General features: G+C 37.3%; 2 protein-coding genes across 2 annotated transcripts; both read left to right on the plus strand.

The window, feature by feature from the left end:
• The first annotated feature begins 7,703 nt into the window (after nt 1-7,703).
• Nucleotides 7,704-11,943, plus strand: LOC125477649 (TORTIFOLIA1-like protein 4). The gene is given in 7 exon segments (XM_048585019.1): nt 7,704-8,643; nt 8,799-8,907; nt 9,211-9,549; nt 9,552-9,645; nt 9,647-9,800; nt 10,272-10,726; nt 11,506-11,943. Coding segments are annotated over 7 exon segments (2,004 nt in total). The 5' UTR covers nt 7,704-7,806; the 3' UTR covers nt 11,522-11,943.
• A 4,749-nt stretch (nt 11,944-16,692) lies between these two features.
• Nucleotides 16,693-19,146, plus strand: LOC103950966 (glycosyltransferase family 92 protein RCOM_0530710). The gene has a single exon (XM_048585366.1). The coding sequence runs from the start codon at nt 17,121-17,123 to the stop codon at nt 18,942-18,944; it is 1,824 nt and encodes a 607-aa protein (XP_048441323.1). The 5' UTR covers nt 16,693-17,120; the 3' UTR covers nt 18,945-19,146.
• Nucleotides 19,147-25,185: the final 6,039 nt, after the last annotated feature.

Here is a 25,185-nt window from a genome sequence, read left to right on the forward strand (position 1 = left end):
TGGGATAATGATGAGCAGTTTTCTTTATCAATTTTCAAATAGAGCACGTTATACTAACATGGTTGTGAGGTTGTTATAAAAAACTGTAAAATTTATGTTCATGTAATTACTAAATTGCTCATATTTTTTATATTTTTTTATATTTGTTCAGTTTTGATGATGGGGTTAAAATTATAATTTCCTTGAGTTTTGAACTACCGAGATTCTATTAATAGATAATTTAGATATATATGGTCCATAAATATTGTTGGATCGACTTGGCCCGTCATTCTAGTTTGTACCAAAACAAACGCTACATGTGAGATTGTCGTCTGTGAGAAGGAAAACACAAAACACATGGAATGGAAGGGACAAATATATAAATGCAGGGATGGATGGATATTAATCATCGAAAGAAAGAAAGAATTCGATGGTTTTGGTCTAAATTTTGGCCTGGCCTTCCCATGTGAAGGGCCGCCAAGCTATCCCGAGTTACTATCCAAGGACAAAGCTTAGCTCTCAGATGGGGTCTGCCTCTCAGTCAAACAACATGGCCGCTACTGCTTTTGCATGCAGCATGCATGGACCACACCACACCACACCAATGACACCATGCATGCACAGTCGTCCAATATCCAATATATCCACTTACATTTTAGTTCGACCGATAATCTCTATCTTCTCTCTCAGCGACTGCTTATGATCTTATCTATCTACTTTCTTTGTCTGTATATCCATGTTTGCATATCCACGCTCATCGAGTATATTTTGTAACAATTTTGTTGAGAATATTTATTTAGAAGTTCTATTAATTAAGAATACAAGATAGAAAGTAAAATTATTATTTTGAATTATTTGACCATTAGGGCTTTTTTTATCTTATAGGTCATGAATTCTGCTAATGAGAATATATATCTTATTAGGTCATGAATTTTGAAAGTATTAAAGATACGTGTCTATTAGGCTTTCTTTATGGGCAATAAATCTAATATTCTCATCTATAAATTTAAGGCTTAGATGCCCACTCTCTTACAATAATAGTACATAAGGTGGTGTAGGGAGAGAAGAAGATTTTTGCTTCTTTGTTGCTGCTCGTGATTTCAATGACTTCTCAAAGTTAGTACATTTAGTATGCATATTATAGATTGATGACTTAAATAATTGTCGTACGTGGAGAGCTTGTAGATAGGAATCCCATCTAAAGTTCTCTCTTAATAATTACAGCTACATTATACATACGTAGCTCTAATTAAACTGTGCATCATCGAGTTTGTAGCTACCAAGACATTGAATAATGTACTTAGTTGACAACTAATATAAATAGACTTATCTTATACGATGTACAATCTTTTCTTTGTACTGAGATATATAAGATCATCTGGTAATTTTTAGTTACAAGTCTGAGATATGCATGTTTCGTAAACCATTCCTACATTCTACGCAAGCAAATGGGGCATGATTAATTAAAGTAATTGAAGTCCAAAAGTTGACATCGTTGCAGTATATATTTACTGTGTGCAGACTTATTTTATTCAAAAGCAAAAACTAAAACTGATGATATTCCAAACACCACGCTCAGCTGTTGCCTTTTTAGCATACATTAATTTAACAATTAATCTTAAATAATATCGTTGAAAATTCCTCCCTATTTTCCACTTATTTTGTAAGATATAATCCATCTGCTGCAACATTTTTAATGACCCTTAAAAGTTAAAACTAAACATTTGCAACTAGTTCGTTTTTCTGAATTTCAAAAAGAGGGATATATTATTTTAACTTGGTGTGATCTCAATATAACTACACAAGTGCGAAAGCAAGAGATCAGTGCCGGATAGTGCCAAACCTTTTGCAAAAAATGAAAGATGCCACATGAATTCTAACGTATTTAGTGTCCCAACATACATATATGTTCCCTTCAAATTTAGGCAAATATGGTGTACCCAGTTTTGAATTTTTTTAGTTTTTGTCACTATAGATTTTTCAATATTTTGAGTATATGGTATTCTAACTCATCCACGTGTCCCAACATACATATACATTTCATTCGCCTGTAGTGAATTTTCAAGCCAACACATGGATAACACAAATTGGATGACGTAAAGTACGTGTGGCTGTTGAGCTTCACACATAACGTGCTTTGATACTATGAAGAAAGTTGGGTTTCACCGTAAAATCAATCAATAATATGAAGAGTAACCTAATTACTTATAAGCATATGTAAGGTCTCTCATTTCCCGAACATGGAATTCATCTCAACATTATGTAGTGTTATTATTTAACTTCAATTACGATATGTATATTTTTTATTGATATACTCTAAACATGAAAATATTAACCATATCGCTTGTTTATCTTACAACACATAAAATAATACACCACTTAAACATGCATGTATTTTGAAAACACATAAAAATCAACTTAGTTCTAGTTTGGTACTGATGTGCTTTTATAAAAAATGGGTATAAAAAAAAAACTAAGTTCAGAAAGGTGTTCGGCAAACACTTAAAAACAACTTATTTTCACAGTTTTGAGTGAAAAAAAAAAAAACTGAAAACTTGAAGCAGCAAAAATGAGCTTATTCTCATAACACAACAGAAGTAATTTTTTTTTCAAAGTACAGCAATACCAAACCAGTCATTAATCATGCTTTTCATAATTAATGTCATTCATTTAAACTTAAATGACGGGGGGATTTACACCAACTTGGGGCCCTTTCTGTATCACTCAAAAAGTACACATAACACACAGAGATGCTGTAATAATATTGTGGCACGGCAAAACCGTGGCGATTAGGTTTGGTGGGTATAGATAGATAAAGGGTCCACTTTCGACGACCCCACAGGCCCAGCTAAATCAAGTTAATCAACCCTATTAACATCGTGATTAGCATAACATGATACACTAGTCTTAGCAGTCCCGGTAACTAAAAAAATGATAAAAGATGAATCAAACGGGGTGGTGGGTCCTATTCTCGACTAGCACATCAAAGCAAATCTGAAATAAAAGAATCATCTTCTACATCTGGACTCGAATCCAACCTAATTCTTCTGCTTTAGCTAGAAGATACATTGTTACTAGATTTGGTTCATTGAATATCAAAGCTTCGAGTCACGCGATTACCTTGTTTTCATATGTAATTTTTTTACACATTTTGTTTTATGGATAATACTTGTGTGATAAACTTACTTGTCATCCACTTATGATTAACAAACGTTTACTATTCGAATGTCGTAATCAAAATCGGTCATTCTTTTTATCATCATCTAAAAATCATATCTGCAAATTAAAAGTCGTTTAGTTATCCATACGTGTTAAATCAATCAACGATTTTGATAATAAGTAGCATTCTCATGATGAACTGTCAATTTATTTTATGTATATGAATGACTAAACGATTTTTTTTTAATATAGTTAGATATTATAAAAATAATAAATAATTTCGATTACGATGTTCAAATAATAAAGTTCGTTCATAAGAGCAAGTCCAGCCCTTCTTCAATGGCCCGGCACCCAGTGAAGAAAATGGCCCGGCACTGTGTCCATCAGCTCCAGCCCGGAAAATAGGCTAGCACCCAGCCCGTGCCAGTCAAGAGGCCAGCCTAAAATGGACAGACCCAGAGGCCGGTCCGTGTGCTGGCGCGTGCAACACACGCGGTGGAACCAGCGAGTAGCCGACAGCGTCTGCAGCAGTGGGGCCCGCGGTGCAGGGCAAGTGGACTGAGTCTTTCAAAGGGCTACGTGGCCCTCCTCAGAGCCGTTGGATTTCCAACGGCTAGTTTTTGTAGGCCGTTGGATTTCCAACGGTAAAAAAAATTTAAATTTCACTTTTAAATTGGACCGTACGATCACAGATCAACGGTCCACGTTTTTTTCACCAAAAATTAAAAAAAAAAAAAAAAAAGGTCCAACGGTCAGAAATTTGACCGTTGGCCACGTGGCGGCGTGTTGGCTGTTGGATTTGATTATTTTTCAAATCCAACGGTCCAGATTAATTACAACATTAAAATTTATTAAAAATTAATTAAAAATGTCAAAATTTTTTTAAAAAATACAAAAAAATTTTAAAAAATTAAATTTTTTTTTCTATATATACCTAACCCTCATCTTCCACCTTACACCACATTTCAATATTTTCTACACTTTCTACACTTTCTACATTTGAATATTTTGTACACTTTCTACATTTGAATATTATTGTAAATAGGAAGTGACACGTGGGTTGTCGGGATTGGTTGAAAATCTTAGCGGAAATCTATTCAAAAAATAGTACGTTCGGATAATGACACGTGGCGTGACGAGATTGGTTAAAAATCGTATCCGAAATTAAAACTTTTTTATTTATTTATTATTTTATAAAAAAATTATTTAATATTTTAAATGGACTGGGTGCCAGCGCATTTTGTAGGGGTGGTGATCGTTTGTGCCAGCGCATTTTTAGACTAGGTGCCAGCACATTTTTTTTGGGGTGGAGATGCTTTGGCCTATTACTGTTCATTGGGTCTATTACTGTTCAATTAAGTGGATAAATGAGCTGGGTGCTGGCGCAAAGTGGATAAGGGTGGAGTTGCTCTAAGGAGAAGAAAAATAAAATGAGACACAAGTATTATCATTGTTATATTATCGGCGGGAGACGCGAAAGTGGACGTACACGTGATTATGGAGTATGGAAGTCCTCGTCTGGTTCTGCGATCACGTGCCTTTATAGCCTTTTAGAAACTAGGGTTTGCTCTTTCAACTCTCCAATCATTCTTTCACCCGCAGAGCTGCACTGCAGGACGATGCTCGATCTCCTCGATGACGTAATTGCATGTGGAATATATGCGTGGAGGTCGTGTATTTATTATTCCCAACCTTCATGCGTAGCCATTGCCTAATGAGTAAGGATTCTCGCCGTATTCTCTTTCTGTAGATTCCGGTAATCCTTAAATCGTATATGTTTATCATATATCGTGTGGTTAAGAATTATTATAAATTTTTTAATTTAAAATTAAATATAAATAGTAATTGATGAAAACTCGCCGCACAATGTAAATGAACAGATATAATTGAAGGATATCCGGAATCTTCGTAAAGAGAATCCGGTCAGGTTCCTCTCTCATTGCCTGGAGTAACATGCATGTTTATCATACAAGTTTTGGATAAGATGTATATATTAATAATTAAGATGCTAATTAAACAATAATTGGACTGGTCAAACCTTAATTAAGTTGTAAACCTTCCCATCATTAGAAGCTGATTGGCTCTCGGTAACGTGGCCTGCTAATCCTGTTCAGTGACCTAATTTGTTTTGTGTATGGCTTCTCATGTGCCATCTGACTTTCTGTGCTTTCATGCATGTGCATTGCCCAAAACTACAAATTTCATTCAATGATCCAACTGAAAAATATATAATTTTACAAATTAAGATTCAATTATTATTCAAAAAGCATCTCCTGAACAACTCTACAGAAGCATACCATACTGTTTAAACTGTATTTTAATTAACTAGAAAATAAGTTGAATATCAAGGTATACTATGAACTAACTGAACATAAAAACTTTATTAAATAAAAAAAGTACATAATTGTCAAAAAGACTACATGAATTGAAGATGCTACATCTTGATTGAGTTATTATGATTTACAAGGTTAAAAAATATCATACATATATAGAACTAACTTCACCATAATAGGCAGGGAAACTAAACCCTAATTCTAAGGCCATCTCCAATCGAAGGAGGGCCATATGGCTCTCTTTGGCCCTTATGTCGATATTAATCACTACTGTTGGACTTATGGTTCTTATTTATAGTGACAATTATATGTCTCATGATCGGGGATATTTGAGATTTTTTGCTTATATGAGTTTTTCCAATACTTCAATGTTGGGATTAGTTACTAGTTCTAATATAGCCCTCCAAGAAATTAATATTTTAATGAACAGTGCCAACCCATATTTCTTAACATCTTCAATTGAGGGGCCAGAGGACCATAGGCCAAACATAGCCCTATGACAAAGAATTATCTCTAACCGAGGGGTCAAATGGCTATAGGGCCAAACATAATTTATTATTTTAATTGAATTAATATGGTTACTTAAATTAAACTACCTCAATAATTAAACTACCTCGATAAGGAATCTCAATAATTTTGCATCTCGGATTTCGGGTGCCACATGTCGATATCTTGGTGACTTTGCAGATTTTTTGTCGATAAGGAATCTCAATAATTTCGCGTCTCGGATTTCGAGTGCCACGTGTCGATATCTGAGTGACTTTGCAGATTTCTTGTCAAAAAGGAATCTCAATAATTTTACGTCTCTGATTTTGAGTGCCACGTGTTGATATCTGAGTGACTTTGCAGATTTCTTATCGATAAGGAATCTCAATAATTTTACGTCTCAGTTTTCGAGTGTCACGTGTCGAGATGTAATTAGTTGTAAGGATTTTAGATAGGATTTTTATCTGTGTGACACTTATTATCTTTAGCTTCCAATGTCCATAAATAGGGTGAATATTGGGTTATAATTCACATACCTTCAGATGAGTACATGATACGCTATAGGATGATACGTTTCCGTGCCACAAACAAGTACCTACAACAGGATCTTGTTGCACAGCTTTTGGCCAAAAGAAGCATGGAGTAGGCGTTTAAATTTTATGTTGTTAAATGTTTTAAAAAATGTTGTTTAAGTTTCATGTTGTTAAATGTTTATTTTTATTTTTATGTTGTATAATTTTTATGTTGTTTAATGTTACTTAATATTATTTAATGTTGTTTAATATTGTTTAATGTTGTTTAATGGTTATAGGAAACAAAAAAATTGTAAAAAAAAAAAAAATCAAATATAACGACGGCCGTTGCATTCAAAATATGGTCCAGCCTGGGGCTAGCTGGTTGGCCCTTTTCTCTATTTTTTTGGCTTGGTTGGGCCCATGAGCCCTTTGCCCTAGCCCTCGGTTGGAGACGATTTTTGTGTCATTTCAGGCTATTTTCGACTCTCTGGCCCTCTGGCCGGATTGGTTGAAGGTGGTTTAACTTATTAGGCCCGAAATATTAAACTAACAAGAAAATTCAAATAATTAAATAAATAGCTAATATTATCCAACAAAAAATACTTTAACTCATTCTCACTAACAATGAAAATATGACTATGTTTGAGACTTATTTTGGCAAAGGTTAAGAATGCTTTCTTACAATTAAAAGCATTGCGAAAGCACTTCACAAAAAAAGTTAATTTATTTTAAACTGTTAGATTTTTATTTAACAACTTAAAAATTAAAAAGTTGTTCGAAACATAATATAATTCAGAAAATGATTTTCACACATCATTTTTAGATTCTTACACATTTCTATTTAATTGTGGCATTCAATTTCATTTGATTTGTTCAATCTAATGGTCATAATTAAAAAAAAAAAATGTGTTTTTTAAGGAAAAAATATGTTATTCATTTTTAAATGTGTTAGAAGTTAAAAATAATGTGTGAAAATAATTCTCCAATAATTTTTGTCCTAACGAAAAAATTCAGGGCAAAACTTGGTATTTTTCTTTTCCCCGCGAAAAAATAAGGAAGTTACCGAGATGCTGCCTGTACACTGTAATAAGTCGACTCAGGTCCACTCAGCGATCCTCGTCCCTCTCAAACATTTAAAAACCCCAGAGACCCTGTCCAACTGATACATCCCCCATACAACTCTGCCGCCAAATCACTCTCCCTCCACCGCTTCAACCGCCTCCCCCTTCATCTCCCCCAATCCCAATGCCCACAAACTGACCTCCTCCCTCAATTACTCAACCCCCTCCCAGTTCACCGCGGCATTCCATCAAACACCTCGCCAGCAATCACCAATGGCGTCTCTCTCCCGGCGAGCCTCCTTCGGCAGCTCGCCCCAACCAACCGCCGGATCTTCCACTCCGGATCTGAAGCACCGCGTCATCACCTGCCTCAACAAGCTCGCCGACCGCGACACTCTCGCCATGGCCTCCGCCGAGCTCGACTCCATTGCCCGAACCCTCGCCCCCGGCTTCTTCGCTACCTTCCTCATCTGCATTCACAACACCGACTCTTCCACCAAGCCGCCCGTCCGCAAGCAATGCGTTTCTCTCCTCACCCTGCTGTCGAACTCCCACGGCGACGCCCTCGCTCCGTTTTTGTCCAAAATGATCTCCACCGTCGTCCGCCGTCTCCGCGACCCCGACTCCGTCGTCCGGTCCGCTTGCGTGGAGGCAGTTTCCGCCATGTCGTCCAAGATCACGACGCCGGCGTTTTCGTCGTCATTCTTAAAGCCATTGATGGACACTCTGGCGACGGAGCAAGACTTGAATTCTCAGATCGGCTCGGCGCTGTGTCTGGCCGCCGCGATCGATTCTGCGCCTGACCCGGACCCGGTTCAGCTGAAGCGGAGCCTGCAGCGGCTCTCGAAGCTGGCGAAGAGCGAGAGCTTCAAGGCCAAGGCGGCGCTACTGGTGCTTGTTGGGAGCATTATCGGGGCTGGTGGCGCGTCGAGCCAAAGCGCGTTGGACTGGCTTGTGCCGTGCGTGATTGAGTTTTTGAGCAGCGAGGACTGGACAACGAGGAAGGCCGCGGCCGAGGCGCTTGGGAAGGTGGCTACGGTGGAGACAGATTTGGCACCGATTTATAAAGCTTTGTGCTTGAATGCCTTGGAAAGTCGGAGATTTGATAAGGTATATTGCCTTCCCTACCTCCCAAATCGGTTGTTTGGTTGCTGAGAAAGGGTAGGGAAGAGGAAAAGTACCTGTGATTTCAATCATATCAGTTATTTTCTTTTCTTTTTCTTAATAATTTTTTGTTAGAATTTTACTAATTCGTTCTTTAACAGGTGAAGTTAGTCCGGGAAACTATGAACGAGACATTGGAGGTGTGGAAGGTTCTTCTTGCCAGCGATTCCGAAGAGATTCCTGCTCCAATTCAATCCAGATCTTCAACTGGTAAAGGCCTTTTCTTTGTTTCCGAAACACAAATTGTAGCAATAAATGCCTGCAAGTTCTTTACTTGTTCAATTATTTGATCAAACAGTTTTAGAGATTTATGACATGAATCCGAATTCGAAAGCTATTTTTTGAACTATGAAATTGTTGTTACTATGGTGTTAATTTGTCCAGTTTGAGTAAGCTCTGTTGTGGTCTTTATTCTGCAATATATAATCTTTAAAGTTAAAACAACTTTGGGACCCATCTAATGTCATTTAGTCTTCTGTTTTCTGTTGGATTTTCTCTTTCCGATGGGACCAGATAATGGGATTGGTCGATGCTCTCCTCCCTCATCGAAAAGTTCCGATGATGCCGGTTGTTGTAGGATTCCTCAACCAAAGAAAACAGTCCCCACAAACAGGTCCCCTCCCTCAGATGCTTCTTTGGTGACCACAGCTAAAAAGGGAAGTCCTTTAACTAGAAACGATAGAAAACCAGACACTGCCGTGTTCTCGAAGCAGGAGCACAAGAAACCCACTGATTGGAAAATTGAACTTGCTACGCCAAACTCTCTCTCTTCAAAGGTGACCCATAAGGATGATATTGTTAGGAGTGACCCTAGAGATCTGGAATCAGGAAAGAATGACCACATTGGAATGGCGTGCTAGAAACTAACAGCTTACTCTTTACTAAGAATCCTGTTGAAAAAGCATACAGATTTGGTGGTTTAAAATCTGGGTCACGTGTTGTTCCAGTTTAATGATCATGAAAACTATGACTCAGATGTTGAAGTCAGCAATGATGCAGAAGAAGTTTATGAGAACCAAAAGGATGCTGAGGATCTCAGTTTGATCCGCGAACAACTTATTCAGATTGAAAACCAGCAGTCCAGTTTATTAAACCTACTGCAGGTATGTTCCTGTACTTGTTCACCTTTTCTCTCATAATTGGAAATGTTAATTGCACCACAACGAGAGGTGTTACTTTATTATCGTCTTCTTTTTAACTTTTATCTTTCGGGTGGTAGTATTATTGTTAATCGAAGTTACTCTGCCTTACTTTTCATGAGGCTCTTACTGCCGCATTGTTGCCTGGTCTCTTCATACTTAAAATTTGATAATGAGGAATGAGATAATGCAGGCATTGTTATTTAGTCTTGCCATTTTAAGTTTTTAGATGAAGTGTAGTTTCACGATTTATCTCCTCGTCTCTGCTTACTGACTTTGTTAGTCAGTTTTTGTATTTTCAAAGTTTCATTCTTAAAATTCGTATCCTGTTCCGAACTTAAAGGCTTCAGGCCAATATTAAATTATTCATAGTGATGCACAATGTTAAAGAAGCTTCTGGTCTGCTACTTAATCCCCTTTTCTACGTGTCTACAGAGATTTATTGGGAGCTCTCAGAGTGGGTTGAATGCTCTGGAGTCACGTGTGCACGGCCTTGAGATGGCTCTAGATGAAATATCATACGATTTGGCAATATCAAGTGGAAGGATCCCAAACTCGGAATCTGCAGAAAACACCTGCTGCAAGCTGCCGGGTGCAGAATTCTTGAGTTCCAAGTTCTGGCGTAGAACAGATGGGAGGTATTCTACTTCAAGTCTCACTTCTGGAACCATTCCCTCACTTAATGCTATGCCTAACATAGCTATTAAAAATACAAGTGCTGAATCATGTACTTTTGACCGCGAAAGGTTTCAGCACCAAAGTAGAGGTGCATCTACCGGTCACTCGGTGGCAAAAATGCAAGATGCTGAGAGGGTTCAGGCTTGCAATGCTAGTCGGTATGATGGGGTTTCGCCAGCTACTTTTACATCATCAAGGAACCTGAACAAAAGGTAAGGATAACTAATTTTAGCACTTTATCTTTTACTTCTAGTTGTTTCATCATATTTTCTTGTCTTCCTGTTTACAGATTGGTAGTTCACTTTTTCATGCATTTATAATTAGCTGGAATTTTGCTCAAAATAATTCTTACGCTGAACTTCATAGTGGATCTTTTGCAACACTTTCACGAGTATATCTTTCTACTGAAAATGTACTTTTCCCACAAATTTGTGAAAACGTTCTTTAATCATCTCCGGTGGGCCATTGGCTATAGAAATCTATGAAGCAGATTATCTGTTTAGCTTTCAGTTTTACTGCTTTGGTAACTTTAAACTGGTTACCTCTGAAATTAGAACAAATTTCGTCCAAGACATCGCAAAGTTCAATTGTGGGTTACCTCTTCAAGGGAGCCAGATACAAATCCTATACCCTTCCCATGTCCTGCCATTATATACAGCTTATCTGTAAACCAAAATAGGTTCTAAACAACGCAACTTCCCACATCGAAGGAAGTCTAGCATACGTGCTTAAGCGATATTGTGCCTCCCCGCCTATTCCCAATTGGTGTTTGGTTGGACGTTCACATTCCATCAATTACAACATTAACCTAAGTAGTTTGATTCGTTGGAAGTTCGTTTTTTATTTCAAAACATCGGAAGTTATGATTGCTTAAATTTTTCCTTTCTGTTTTTGACCGTAATCATTCTTCTCCCTCTAGCATAATTTTGTAATGTGCACTTTATCCTCAAACAAGCAATTTCTAAATCAACTCTTTCTTCTTGTTTCTCAGACCATCTGCTTATTAGATAGAACGGAAATGGAAATTGTTGGATGGATCGATTTTGGCCGAGATACAGGCACCATACTGTGCGTCATCGAAGTACCGGAACACATTCAATTGAATGCCGAGGCCGATCAAGTCAGATACGTAGGTGCGCATACTTTATTAGATTTATAAATCAATGTAGCATTTGATGCACAGGGAGCATAGGGCTCTCGTTCTACATGATAGTACGTTACCCTCCCTCCAAAAGGCAGCTTTCAGATTTAAATGCAATACCCAGAGTAGCCTTTTGTAGCATGTGTTCTTATTTATTACTAGCCTGCACCATTGCCGGTAAGGGAAGGAAGCTAATCTGTACAGAACTACAGATCCAAGTTTGCTCATCTTTTCTTGGATTGCTGTTACTTGCTGTAAATGCTCAATAAGTTTTATTGTCGCTATAAATATACAAGCGATTTAAAAATCTCCGCCTAGGTGTTTACCAAGGCATTTGTAGTCAGGCCACCTAGGTGGCATTAGTCAGACCACCTAGGTGGCATTTGTAGTCAGGCCACCTAGCACCTAGGTGGCCTGACTACAAATGCCTTGGTAAATTTTTGTCTGGTTCCAAACCTATTAGAACAAGAGAACGTGGGCTGCAAAATTGAAGCATGCCATCTCACTCAAAAACAGTAAGGTCACATGGTGTGTGCAAAATCAAGCCGTAGTACAGCTAGATTTAGCTTCAAGCAGTCCAAGTTCCATCCACATTAATACTTTAAATCTAATTTCCCACATCATTTCACCACCACATCAACAACCAAGCCTTATCCTACTAAGAGTGGAGTTGGTTTTATAAATCTTAGAACGTCACTATGCTCAGTTTTGTGCAAACACTTCCATTTCATCACTAAGCAAGAAAATATTAATCTGTATGAAAATTAAAAAGCACGTGCATGATTTAAACAAATAAAGCTCGTAAGAGATTAAACAATCCTCTCGCGTTTAGGAATGGCCCAAACAGGCACTGGAGCAACAGACGAAACTAAACGGGAGCATGTAGCGGGAGAAAAAAAAGGTGTGTGATAGTGCTGAAGTCTTCTCTCACAAAAATACAAGACCATGTTGTATTGTAGTTCCACTTGATTTCACGCTAACCTACTTGTCGTGAGAGTTACTCTAATCAAATAGTACTATCGAAAGTTCTCCCTAATCTCGGGGTATAACGAAAAAATGATATGTTTTGTTATATGCTGCGGTCACCAAATGTTTGAGTGCATCTAGAAACTTCTTTTATCTCCACGTCGGTCTGAAAATGACCTAATTCTCTGGGGACCAAAAAATTTGGGCTGTGCAGAAGGGAGGATAGAAAATTGGGCCTTTTCTACCATTTTTGGTGCTGGACAAACAATTCACTTGTCCGACTTATAAGAAAAGTAATGTTACATTTGTCACATTTTTCATAATACATTTGTACCATATTTTTAATAAAGGTATTGCATCAACACATGTGGATTCCATCTTTATTATAAAATAGTGCAATGCGGTGTAAAAAATGTGACAAGTATCATCTTGTATAAAAAAATTATAAATATTCTAATATTTTCATAACATGCACGAAGTCACGGCAGTGGACCCAGTTTTAAATATACAATTCGAATAATTAAAACTTGAACTGGATTTTTATAGAGGACCAATACCTAATTTCATACACTTTTTGCATTTTATTTTATTAATGATTGAGCAAGACTTGTTCTTGGTGTGGCTAGATAATTAATAATATACCCCCAAAAAACGCCTAATGGTGTTCATTTACAGTCTTAATAATACGAAAACGACTCAAAATTTTCCGTCGTTTTCTAAACTGTTCAAACCTGTCAAGTGTCAACCACCGAAAAACATTTTCCTAACCTTTTAAAAATTAATAAAAAAAAATTGACCGGATTATATATCCTTACTACTGTTTTTTCCTGCATTAAATTAAATATTTAGAGTAGCTAAATGCTAATCATAATTTGACAGAAAAGTTGGATAAATTCCTTGAATTGTCATAAATTCCCTTGAATTATCCTAAATTCATTTCAGTCATCCTTTTCACGAATGGTTTTATTCGTTGGCTTATCTAATTATTATGTTGAATTAGACCACAAATCCATCAAAATCAACACTTAAACTCGATTGACCATAAATTAATAGAAAACTAATGAAAAATGTTTGAAAACTTTGAGTTTTAACGATAAGGACGAAATAAATGATAAAGTGAATAGTACCATGATTGACTTTTTAGTGTAAAAATGTGGTTTTTCGTTAAAGTAAACAGTATCATGAACTTTTTGTTAAAGTTGCCTAAACTTATTGCATAAATTCAATATGAAAGTCTTCATTTTAGAATCTTTTATGTGCGTTGGAAAGCTAACCACTCTTAAGTGATGGTGATGCTCACTATATTTTCACTGATCACTCTCAAGTGATGATGATGCTCACCACTCAATTTATCATTGTTAGATGGGTTTAAACTTCGAGAAATATATAGTGGATAAACACAAATCTCAAAATTTACACTTATTCAATTGAATAAATCACCCTTTTCACCACCTATTTATCACACTTTTCTTTTTACGAACCTTTAAGAGATGAAAATTAACAAGACTGTGCACAAAAAAAAAAAAAAAAAAAAGTCATGGATTTCATTTCTCAAATTTTCTACAATACGGTTAACTCTCTTTTTTTTTTTTTTTAAGTGCGGACATGTCGTTGATGCTATTGATATAATTGAAACTTTGACCTTACTGCTATTAACTTGCGGTCAATATATCACTAATAAATTTGACTTTAAATGTGCAATTACCGTGATGTAAAAGAACCGGCCAAGTTATCTCACAGGCCATTTGATGCATTTACTATTTTACTTTGGGTTTTTTTATCAAAAATAATCTATGAGATTATCATAACTTCTCATTTTGGTATCTGATAATGAAAATCAATATATGCAATCGCTAAATTTTGTCCACTGTAAATCATTTTGCTCATTTTGTACAAAATTTGTCAATACCTCATTAACTTGTCACGTGAACGATTACATGACCACCTTTATTAGGGGATTTTTGTCAAACAAACTCCTCCACTTAACGAGAATATTGACAAATTTTTCTGGAAATACCACAATCATTTACAATAGACAAATTCATGAATAACTTCTATCAATTTTCATTAAGAAAGATCAAAATAAAAAGTTACGCGGATCTCAATGAAATATTTGTGGAAAAAAGCTTTTACTTTGTAGAGAATATATGTTTCCTAGGGTGCAAGAAATGAATCAAATGACAGTGAGAATGGTGGTTCGAATTATCGTGGGAAGCACATGGAATTATGCAGTAGCTTACACGGTTTTGTTACGAGTCCTAAGTCCTAACCTTTTGCCAGCTAAGCCTCCCTCCCTATTGAGTCTTGACCAAACTAAAAAAAAATAAATAAAAAGGATAAAAAAAGAAAAAGAATACATGTTCTTTTGGAACGAAGGTCGACCGGCTCCTTAGGCAACGCATAGACCACCTAAAGTCAATGTGTATCAAACATTTTGCTGCTACAATTGTTTGTAAGTCTCACGAGATAAGAAACATATTTGAGGTTTATGTTATTAGTCCTCTTGACATGCGCTTACGTTACGGTTAGTAGGTTTTTATCAAAATAATTAAGGAGGGCTAGAAAATTGAGCTATGCTTATATGAGTATGTCCCATATAGGCAGAGTGAAGCGAGCGGAAATAACTGGTTAATGATTGAATTTTTTTTTTTTTTTTTTGTTGCGGATAATTCTCTTTGTATTATTTTAGATTTGCGTTTAGATTCGTTACAGATGTGATATTGAAATTGTTCGATAGAAAAAATAGACATATATTCAGCCTTATGCTTGTTCATTATGTCTATGTCGATATAATTGGATAAAATCAGTGGTGGATGCATGAATTTCTTTTCTTCTTCAGATTTCGAACTCTATTTCTATTTTATAACTTTGAACATTTAATATTGGACCTCCCAAAATTTAAATCATGAATCCACCAATGAAGAGAAAACAACTAAACCCTAAATAAAGCTTGCTTTGTTAAAAGCCAAATAACAATCATAGAATCCTCGCTCAGTACTACGGTATGTTGGTATTCCTCTTTATCTATAAGCGAGAGGTCTTAGGTTTGAATCTCGTGGATGACGAATTCGATACGAAATTAGGTTGCCCATTGTGTGGTTTAGCCGAATTCCTCATTCTCTTAACGTAAACTATATCATTGTAGTAAAAAAAAAAAAAAAAAAACACAATCATACAATAATCATAAATCCATCATGGATGAGCATAACCGAATCACCTTCCAATCCAAATAAACTGAGTCTTTTGAGTAAATGATTCATACCGTTGAAATTTGATCAAATGGCTACAAACAGGGAAGCCCTCTAAAAGTTATAATAATTATAGTTGTTGGATCAAATTTTAACGGTTCAAAGAATCCGGTTTCGGGAAGAGTCAATAAATCCTTGAGCAAAGGAATAAATGGGTCAGTGACAAGTGGACGACATTTATGGTTGTCAAATTTTCCAAAATAAAGTTTACGGTTGTCACTTGTCACCATAAAGAATAATGATAAAGAAAAAACAAAGATTGTGACGAATGCCATATTATTTTATTTTTGCACACTATTACTAATGACATAATCGAACGATAAAATATGGAGCTCGAAGTTGTAGCAAAAGCCTTCACCTGGTTAGAGTAAAATTTAAGTCACACAATATTTACAATATATATATATTTAGATGGTTATTGGCCATCTTAAAGCGAGACTTTCAATGAACTATTCGGCACAATATTTTATAATATTGATACGAAAATTATCTTATAAACATGAGATGACGAATAATAAAATACATATATGATTAGTTTCAATTGAGTAAAATATTTTTTATTGGGTAACGATTTTTGTACTTGAGTTTATTCTTGAGAAAAATCAAATAGAAAAAATTCAAGTTGTTGAAACAAACGGTAAAAAGTATCGCTAACATTTCTCTTCGTATTAATATAAAATCAACATTTTCTTCTTTTGATGAGCAGTTCTCGTCAATGAAATTTAAACTCAAAATCTTCTGTAAGAAAAACGAAAGTGAGTGCTACCAAAGGAGTGGCCTAACTTATACGTATGTCCGACATGGTCAATCATCATCTCACTGTTCATGCGGAGATGGAGAGCAGTAAACAAGTAACAAAAAAAAGATGAATGAAATGTGTAGTTTCTGAGCAACCTTCTTGTATGCCTGTCTTCTACCTCACGCCATATAATTACAAATTACAATATAATATTCATATTCACCTCCCCCAAAAGCGTCCACCTCAAATCTCAATTATTTCGGTCTTCTTCCTGCCAAAAATCCCTTAACTAATCAACGTAGACAGCTTTAACTAATCACACCTCTTAATCCCCCACCTCCTCCACCACCACCCGTCTTTCCCATTCCACACCTCATCCAGTGTCCACCACCACCACCAGCCTCCCTCCCTCTCTCTCTCTCTCTCTCTCTCAAACCCCTGAAAGTCTGCAAAACCCACTAATTATTCTCCAACTTTTTTGGGCTTTTTCTCAGTTTCCACTTTTGGCAACTATGGAGTTGCCAGAGCAGCGCCGCAAGCGGAAGCGCATGGTGCGGTCCTACTTACAGGCGAAGCAGTATTTGTCTCTGAGGCGACCCATCTTTCTCTGCTTCTCGTTCTTTATCTTCTTTCTGTTCGTATTATCCGACCGCTTCCGCCCGGCGTCGTTTCGGCCAGTCCTTAACGCCTCCTCCACCACCCTCTCCCTCCTCTCCTCCACCGCCAGCAACTCGATACTCGAGTCCTTCGCTGCCCACGGCAACGAATCGCAGCCGTCGTTTCGAGTCCAAGATCGAATCTTGTTTCCCGATCACGTGCTTTTCATTGCGCCCAATCGGTTCGGCCAAGACGAGGAGTTGGAGTGCGTTTACCACAAGCAGTTCAACAGTTCGGGTGACGACATTCTTGAAGTTAAAGAAAAGAATAAGCACCTGGATTTTGCTGTTCGACCGGTTTTGTCCACCGACGACTACGATGAGTTCCGGTCCATCGTCCGGTGTCCGCTGCCGCCGCTCAGTTTCTCCACAGCCATTGATTTGCGACGACGCGGCAGTTACTACTCGACGGCTGGGACTAACGGCACGGCTTCTCCATGGAACAAGGTGGTTTACGAGGCGGTTATTGACGGAGACACGGCGGTTGTGTTCGTTAAGGGGCTGATACTCCGACCTCACAAGATAACGGATCCGACCTGGCTAAGATGTTATTTCGAGTTGGGGATTTTGGACAGAGACGAAAACCACAGCGTCTCTGTGCTTTCCACCGAAGCCGTCACCGCCGCTCAAGAAGTCGTCCGGTGCCTCCTCCCCCGGACTATCCGTAACAACCCCCACGGAATCCGAGTCACAATCGGGTACAACACCAGCCACCCCAGGGCTCCAGTCCACGTCATTCTGCCTTCCGTGGCCACAATTCACAGTTCCAAATCCAATCCAGTGCAATCCAATCCGAAGAAGCACGAGCTTTGTGTTTGCACAATGCTGTGGAACCAAGCACCGGCGATTAGGGAGTGGATTATGTACCACTCATGGCTCGGCGTCGAGCGGTGGTTCATCTACGACAACAACAGCGACGACGGAATCGAAGACGTCGTTCGGGAGCTCGATTCGCAGAACTACAATGTCAGCAGGCAGAGCTGGCCGTGGATCAAAACCCAAGAAGCAGGCTTTTCCCACTGCGCCTTGAGAGCAAAAGACGAGTGCAATTGGGTCGGGTTCTTTGACGTGGACGAGTTCTTCTACTTCCCGCGCGCCTTCCGCCGCCGCGGAGGAGATTTCAGTGTTCCGGGGGAGAACTCTCTGCGAAAACTGGTTTCGAATTTTTCAAATTCAGCGACCGTTGCTGAAATTAGAACCGATTGCCACAGCTTCGGGCCGTCAGGGCTGAGCTCGCACCCGTCGCAGGGAGTCATGGTGGGGTACACTTGCCGGCTGCAGAGTCCCGAGCGGCACAAGTCGATTGTGCGGACGGAGCTGCTCGACGTAACTCTGCTCAATGCGGTGCACCATTTCAGGCTGAGAGAGGGATACAGGCACGTCAATGTGCCGGAGGGAATCGCGGTGATCAACCACTATAAGTACCAGGTGTGGGAGACTTTCAGGGCCAAGTTTTTTAGGAGGGTGGCGACCTACGTGGTTGACTGGCAGGAGGATCGGAATAAGGGGTCGAAAGATAGGGCGCCGGGGCTGGGGACGGAGGCGGTTGAGCCGTCCGATTGGCGGCTGAGGTTCTGTGAGGTTTGGGACACGGGGCTGAAGGACTTTGTACTGGGGTACTTCGTTGATCCTGTAACTAGGTTGCTGCCATGGGAGAAGAAGTTTCTCACTTCTGCATAGTAAATCACAGAGAGCCGCCATTTTTTTCATTTTTTTTAATCTAATTATTTTTTTTTCTTTACACATGTTCTACACAGAATCGAATTAATTTCAAGAGTCTTACAGTGTAAATTTTGTGACAATATCAAATGAATTTTTTCTTGGCTTGTATACAAATTCATTTTTCTCAATCAAATAAAATGGAGTACGGATATCTTCCTCTCTTCTTTTTGTCATTTTATTATGCGTTTTCATGTGATTTAAATTATTTAAAGGAAAAGAAATTGCAGGTAACATTAAATTCGTAGAGTGATTTAAATTATACAAACTTCATATGTATAAAAAAAACAGGTGCTTGCAGTGCAAGTAAACCCGTCATTCCCTTCTCATAAAGGGTAAAATCACAGCTCATCTCGGGTGATTGAACATTCGTAATAGAGAACTCGAACAAAAGTACATGCATTAATAATGAAACTGTGGTTATTGAGAATTAGAAACGAATCCGAAGAATATCTGAATCCGCAAACGCTTCAGCTTCTTACGCTTTCGTATACAATTTCCCAGCAAGCAGCTCCGAAGAATCCGTTCTAAAAGCACTGTCAATGATAACTGACTGATAATACAAGAAAGAAACAGACTCTGCGTACGTTATATATTTCAGCACAGCAACATTTGTAGATCTGGTATCGCAACAGAATTGGAATGCACGGGAATGTGATCTCGATAATCGTTATCCTTCATCCTCTGTTATGATAAAGCTGTTGCTTGAGGAAACCTAAGAACGAAAATGTAAGCAGTATACAAATATATGAACTACAGCAATGTAGAAAGCCAACACAACACTAGGATTCACAACAACTAATGTATAACAACATGCAATCTGATAATAACAACTTATGTGGAGGTATCGCCGTTGAAGAATCAACGGAAGTAGTCTTCTGCTTCCAACACTCGATAATGCTCCTCTCTAAGTGAATAGGGTTTTAGATGTCGAAAGTGCGTACATATTTATACAACCATACATATAGCTAGAGATTCACTCAGTCCAACCTATTATCAGAAAGAGCGATTATCTTTATGTCTTTAACACGTTTAAATAGGTCAGCTGCAATTTAAAGAGAGATACGTCGCGCGGTTGGGCATGAGTAGTTTGTGCTGAAATTTGATAGATGTACCTCTCACAAACCTTTTTCTTTTGTCAGAAAACCTTTGATACACAACACCTAACCAGCCATGCTCAGATTAGCAAAGTACCGATTTTTTAATCCGCCAATCGCTACAAATAACCTACATTTCCCCCCTCTCTTACTTAACATCAAGGTTTTCGTTTCGGCTCTATAAAAACAGAGTTCCACACTACGACTTGAAAACACATGAACCGCGGACGATGACGAAGAGGGTAAACATTCTCTAGTAACAGATATTTGACCAACATTGCTATGTAACATGTCTTACCACAATAACTCAGATGGTAGAGTCCTAGGGAGATTCGAACACATCTGCTCGCATTCGACACGCATTCGACACCTTCCGGATTCACCTGAAATTAAACCCTAAAAATATTTAGCCCTAAGTCATCTCAAAATATGGGATCAATCAGCTCAACTTCTCACCTTAGATATAGATTTTAGCTAATATTTTGGTCACGGCCAATCTCAAAGTCAATAAATCGGTTCTAGACTGTGAACTACAAATTAAACATAATTAATTAACCACTAATTAAGCTCACTAATAACTGAGAAATGAAGCTTCAAAATTCTGAATATTGCATTGAAGTGGCAGTGGTTGTAATTAAACAGACAGCGATACTCTTTGCGTGCTTACCTGCTGGCGTCGGCGACGAGAGAGATGTCCGAAACGGTGCGGTTAAAGAGGACGGCCAGGAGGTAGGCGGCCCCCGCGTATATCGGCAAGCTCCGAGCGGTGTCGTCGTTGTTGGAATGGAGACCCAATCGGTGACTCAATTTCTCTTGGGCTTTGGGCCTCTATAACGCGTGTCTGAACTCGAAGCCCTAATGTTCTCTTGGGCTTTGGGCCTCCGTAACGCTTGTCTGAACTCGAAGCCCTAATGTTCTATTGGGCTTTGGGCCTCTGTAACGCGTGTCTGAACTCGAAGCCCTAATGGTGCGCGGGAAAGCAGGTACGAGACGACGTCGGAGAGGGCATTTTGGAGGGAGACAGGTTGTCTGCCATACTTTTTGGGTGTCCTTCTCATCCTTTCCTATTTGTGCGATCACGGTTAAGCTACGTCAATATTTTATATTCCTATTGCTTTTTATCTTATTATCTTTATAAAAAATCAATATAAAATGTTGATTTGGCTTAACCGTGATCGCACAAAATATAAGGGGATGTGAAGGGCACCTAAACAAGAGGGCATACAATCTACCTCCTTTTGGAGTCCATGGATTGGACTGCGGAGCAAGGTTCCCACTTCCATCGATATCTGTGGGGTAGGTGACGTGGCTTGATATTTGATATTTTTGAAATTGAATCCCATCCGGATCCATTTTGTGGGGATCTTACATCTTAATTATTTATCGTATATTGTGCGATCAGAAATCATTTGAATATAAATAGTATCTGACGAAAACTAGCCGCACAATATACGATGAACGACTAAAATATAAGATGCTTAAGATCTCCACAAAGCAAATTCGGAGAAGATCCTCTTCCGATATTTTTGCCTTTGATTGGAAACGGCCTGTCGTTTAGTTGACTTCATTTCCATGCTCCCTTGTGGTTTGGAACTTTGGACATCGAGGAGATTTATGACTTATGCTGACTAGGACTTGAAAATTTGGAATATAACAATTAACAACTTTTACTTAACAACTTTTTTGGACTTGGACTTTAACTAAACCAGACTAACATTTTTGGGCTCGGACTAGGCCCATAGTTGACCCCATTTTCTTTGTCAAAGGATTGAATTGGAAATAAAAACCCTCTAAATTCAAGTCAGACTTCTTCTTTTTTGGGTCGAAGAATACCGTTTTGGAGAACATTAGAATGAATAAATTTTCTTCTTGAATAATCATTTTCCTGCCTCTCGGTCACAATATTTTAATGTCTTCTTTCAACATATCTTCAGTCTCTTATCCATGCCAAAATCCAAACTTATATATCACTAAAGGAGGCCATTAGTTGTAGCCATTTTACCCGACTAAGTGAGATATTACCTCTTGAGAAAAAGTTACAATATATTTCATATTTCATAATTATTTTTAGCTTTCCTTTTTCATGTTTGTGATATAGGAAAGTTGAAGACAGTACAAGCTGAAGAAGGGCAGTAAGAAGGAGAGGAAGAAAAAAAAAAAAATTGAATAATTACAAAACACTGAAAAAAAAAAAACCAACTTTTTAATAGTGTTTTTTCTCCTTTTAGATTTTTAGAGTTCGTTTTGTAATGCATTTCTTCTACATCTCTACTTACTACACTCACCTTCATCCGTTTTTTCTTTCATACACCTTCTTTATATTTCAAACATAAAAATTTAAAATTTAAAACTGAAATAACTATCAAAAACTGCTCTAAATATCATCACTCTTCAAATAAATGCAGCATTGGGTGTAGTGTAGCATACATACTGATGGAGATACATCCCCGTATTAATATATCCTCGTACAGATGTTACAATCAGAACCATAAACTCCCCCTCCAATATGATCCCAATATTAATATATCCTCGTACACATGTTACAATCAGAACCATAAACTCCCCCTCCAATATGATCAACATGTTTATGGTCAAAATTTAATATCTTATAGGTCGGCCCACTTGAATTTGGGGAGATAACTACAAGACAAAAAGGTTGCTCCCGTTGATATATTACTCATTTTAAACATTACGTTATTTTCATAAATCCGCCATCATATTGAAGAAAAAGAGCACGAAACTACGAATATTATTTCACTAATTAAAACGAAAGAAATACTATATGTTATAGATGATTACATAATTCATAGAACTACATTGTCATTGATTTATTAAAACAAAACGATTACAAGCCTTCTATATAAAGAGAAAACAAAAGCGAACTTAATATTAGGGGGCAAAAAAGTTTAATCCTTGGCTATACTAAATAACTAATACTTGCAGGCTGTTCTTGACATCAAGTATCAAACCATGCCCGTCCGTACACTAGTATTCCTGCAACAACGAATCCAATGAAAATGCATGTAATTAATTAACAGTTAATTAAGGAAATTAAACTCTAAATTAGCTTGGTGGTTTTGTATGATTAGGGTTTCCTTATCGTTAAGAAACAAGGGTAGACAAGTCAACATCAAACTCAAGGTATTAAATTTGTGTGCCACACTGCCCCGTTGCCATTGGATTTGTGGAGCTTTCTGTAATTTGCTATGGATATTTGCGATACTAATTCATCTTTCGTTGATCATGCTCATGTATTCAAAATTTTAAATATCAATTCTAATGGAAATATCTATATTGATTGTCCAGTTCACGGATACATGGAGCAATATTTTGGTATCAAAGTATGTTTTGAGAAGATATTGTCAACATAAATTAGATACGTGATAAGAAAATTAAGTGATATAAATTTTCACACGTGTAAAGATGATTGAACAAAAATCATCACCCGCCCATAAACAACTGATTATAACATATCTTTGAATTTATTCTTTAACTATCAATCAGAAATCCTCACACATAAAAAACTGAACGACCTAAATTTTCACACGTTCATAAGCGATCAAGAAGAGGATATGGTCTAGTTTAACCTTCACTTTCAATTAAATTACCTGGGAAAACAAGTTAAAAAGAAATAAAAATAAAAAAAGATGTGTTGACCGATGATCCAAATCCAACGTTAGGTTGGAGACATCGATCACTGTGGTTGATCCAGGGTGGCTCTAGAAAAACATTTTAACCGATGCTATTGTTAACCAATCTCAAGACATGTCGTCCTATCGAAAGATGATACCAAACACCAATCAATTGGTAGAATGACCAATCCAAGTCAGAAAACTTATCCCAACGTGGATATGAGATGAACCTGTCTTTGCTTGATAATGACCATTGCTTCCCTACAGGCTGCACCAGTACAATTATATGCCTCGCTTGTTTAGTTATTTTATCAGTATCCAATTTTAGTCTCACACTTGGTACTATAATTCAAAGGTGTTCTTCTACATTTGGTATGACGGTTGAAATTAAGAAGCGTATATAAAAAATAAAAAATAAGCATGTAGATAGCATTACCCTTGTTAAGTTAAGTTCTCTTAAGAGCAATTATTATTAGCTAGTTGATTTTGATTTAGGAGAGTTCAAATCTTCTACACCTATTTTGTGTGTGGCCACCTCTATTATTGATGGACATGTATTAAGTTTATGACAGCAGAGTAAGAAGAGTTAATTTTAAAAACATGTGTTAATCAATATCAAAGACACGAAATTGCCACACACAAAATTAGAGGTTTTCATATGTTTCTAAATGTTGGAATATCCAATGTTACTGCTCAATGCTACCTATTTTAATTCTATCATGTGATCTGAGTGAGAACACGGTCTTTCATCGTGTGAACAGAATTATTTTATGTTTACGTAGTGGAGTCAACAGATTGGATGGTAGGAGATTTCCTTAAATAATATATTCATAATTCTTTATCTTCTTTCTTTTGCTTTTTCAATTAATTTGGTTTCAATATTTTAAGAGCTTTCTTCTAATTAAATTTGTTTAAATGTTTGTGCAATACGGCAGAAAAGCTTGATTATGTTGTGAATAATATGTGGATGACCCACATGAATAGTTTGTTATTATTTATGCACAGTATTTTCACTATTCATTTGTGGAAAAATTGTAAAATGAATAGTATTCTCTTTGCTTATAAAACGAATGAGGAGATAGAAGTCACAAGGCTCACAAAAGAGGAAGAGAGAAAAGAGAGGAAGAGGAGAGGGGATAATAGAGAGAGAGTTATTTTGTACTCTTATTATTCTAAATTATAATGAAAGCATCACTGCTGCTCCGAGATGTACTCCATTCACATTGACTGTAGAGAACCTTGTAAATTTTGTGTCTTGTTTCTTTTATTCCACTGTACACACCATCGATTTTACAACAGATTATATATATTATATAGCAGTCAAGTTCGTGTTTCTATTCATATTATAAATTACTTAAAAATAAATTTTAACGCAACTATTTTATACAAATATAATTTGCATGTTTTTAGTGACGACCTAGGGTTCAATTGATCAACCCAGTTTAGTTGTTAGTATGGAGAAACCGAATAACT

This window comes from the organism of the source record quoted next, unplaced genomic scaffold (assembly GCF_019419815.1).
Source record: "Pyrus x bretschneideri cultivar Hongxiangsu unplaced genomic scaffold, Pyrus_bretschneideri_v1 Contig22, whole genome shotgun sequence".
Classification (NCBI taxonomy): Eukaryota; Viridiplantae; Streptophyta; class Magnoliopsida; order Rosales; family Rosaceae; genus Pyrus; species Pyrus x bretschneideri.

Excerpts from the sequence above, each read along its gene's own strand:
- LOC103950966 (XM_048585366.1), top strand. The coding sequence starts at position 17,121 with ATGGAGTTGCCAGAGCAGCGCCGCAAGCGGAAGCGCATGGTGCGGTCC.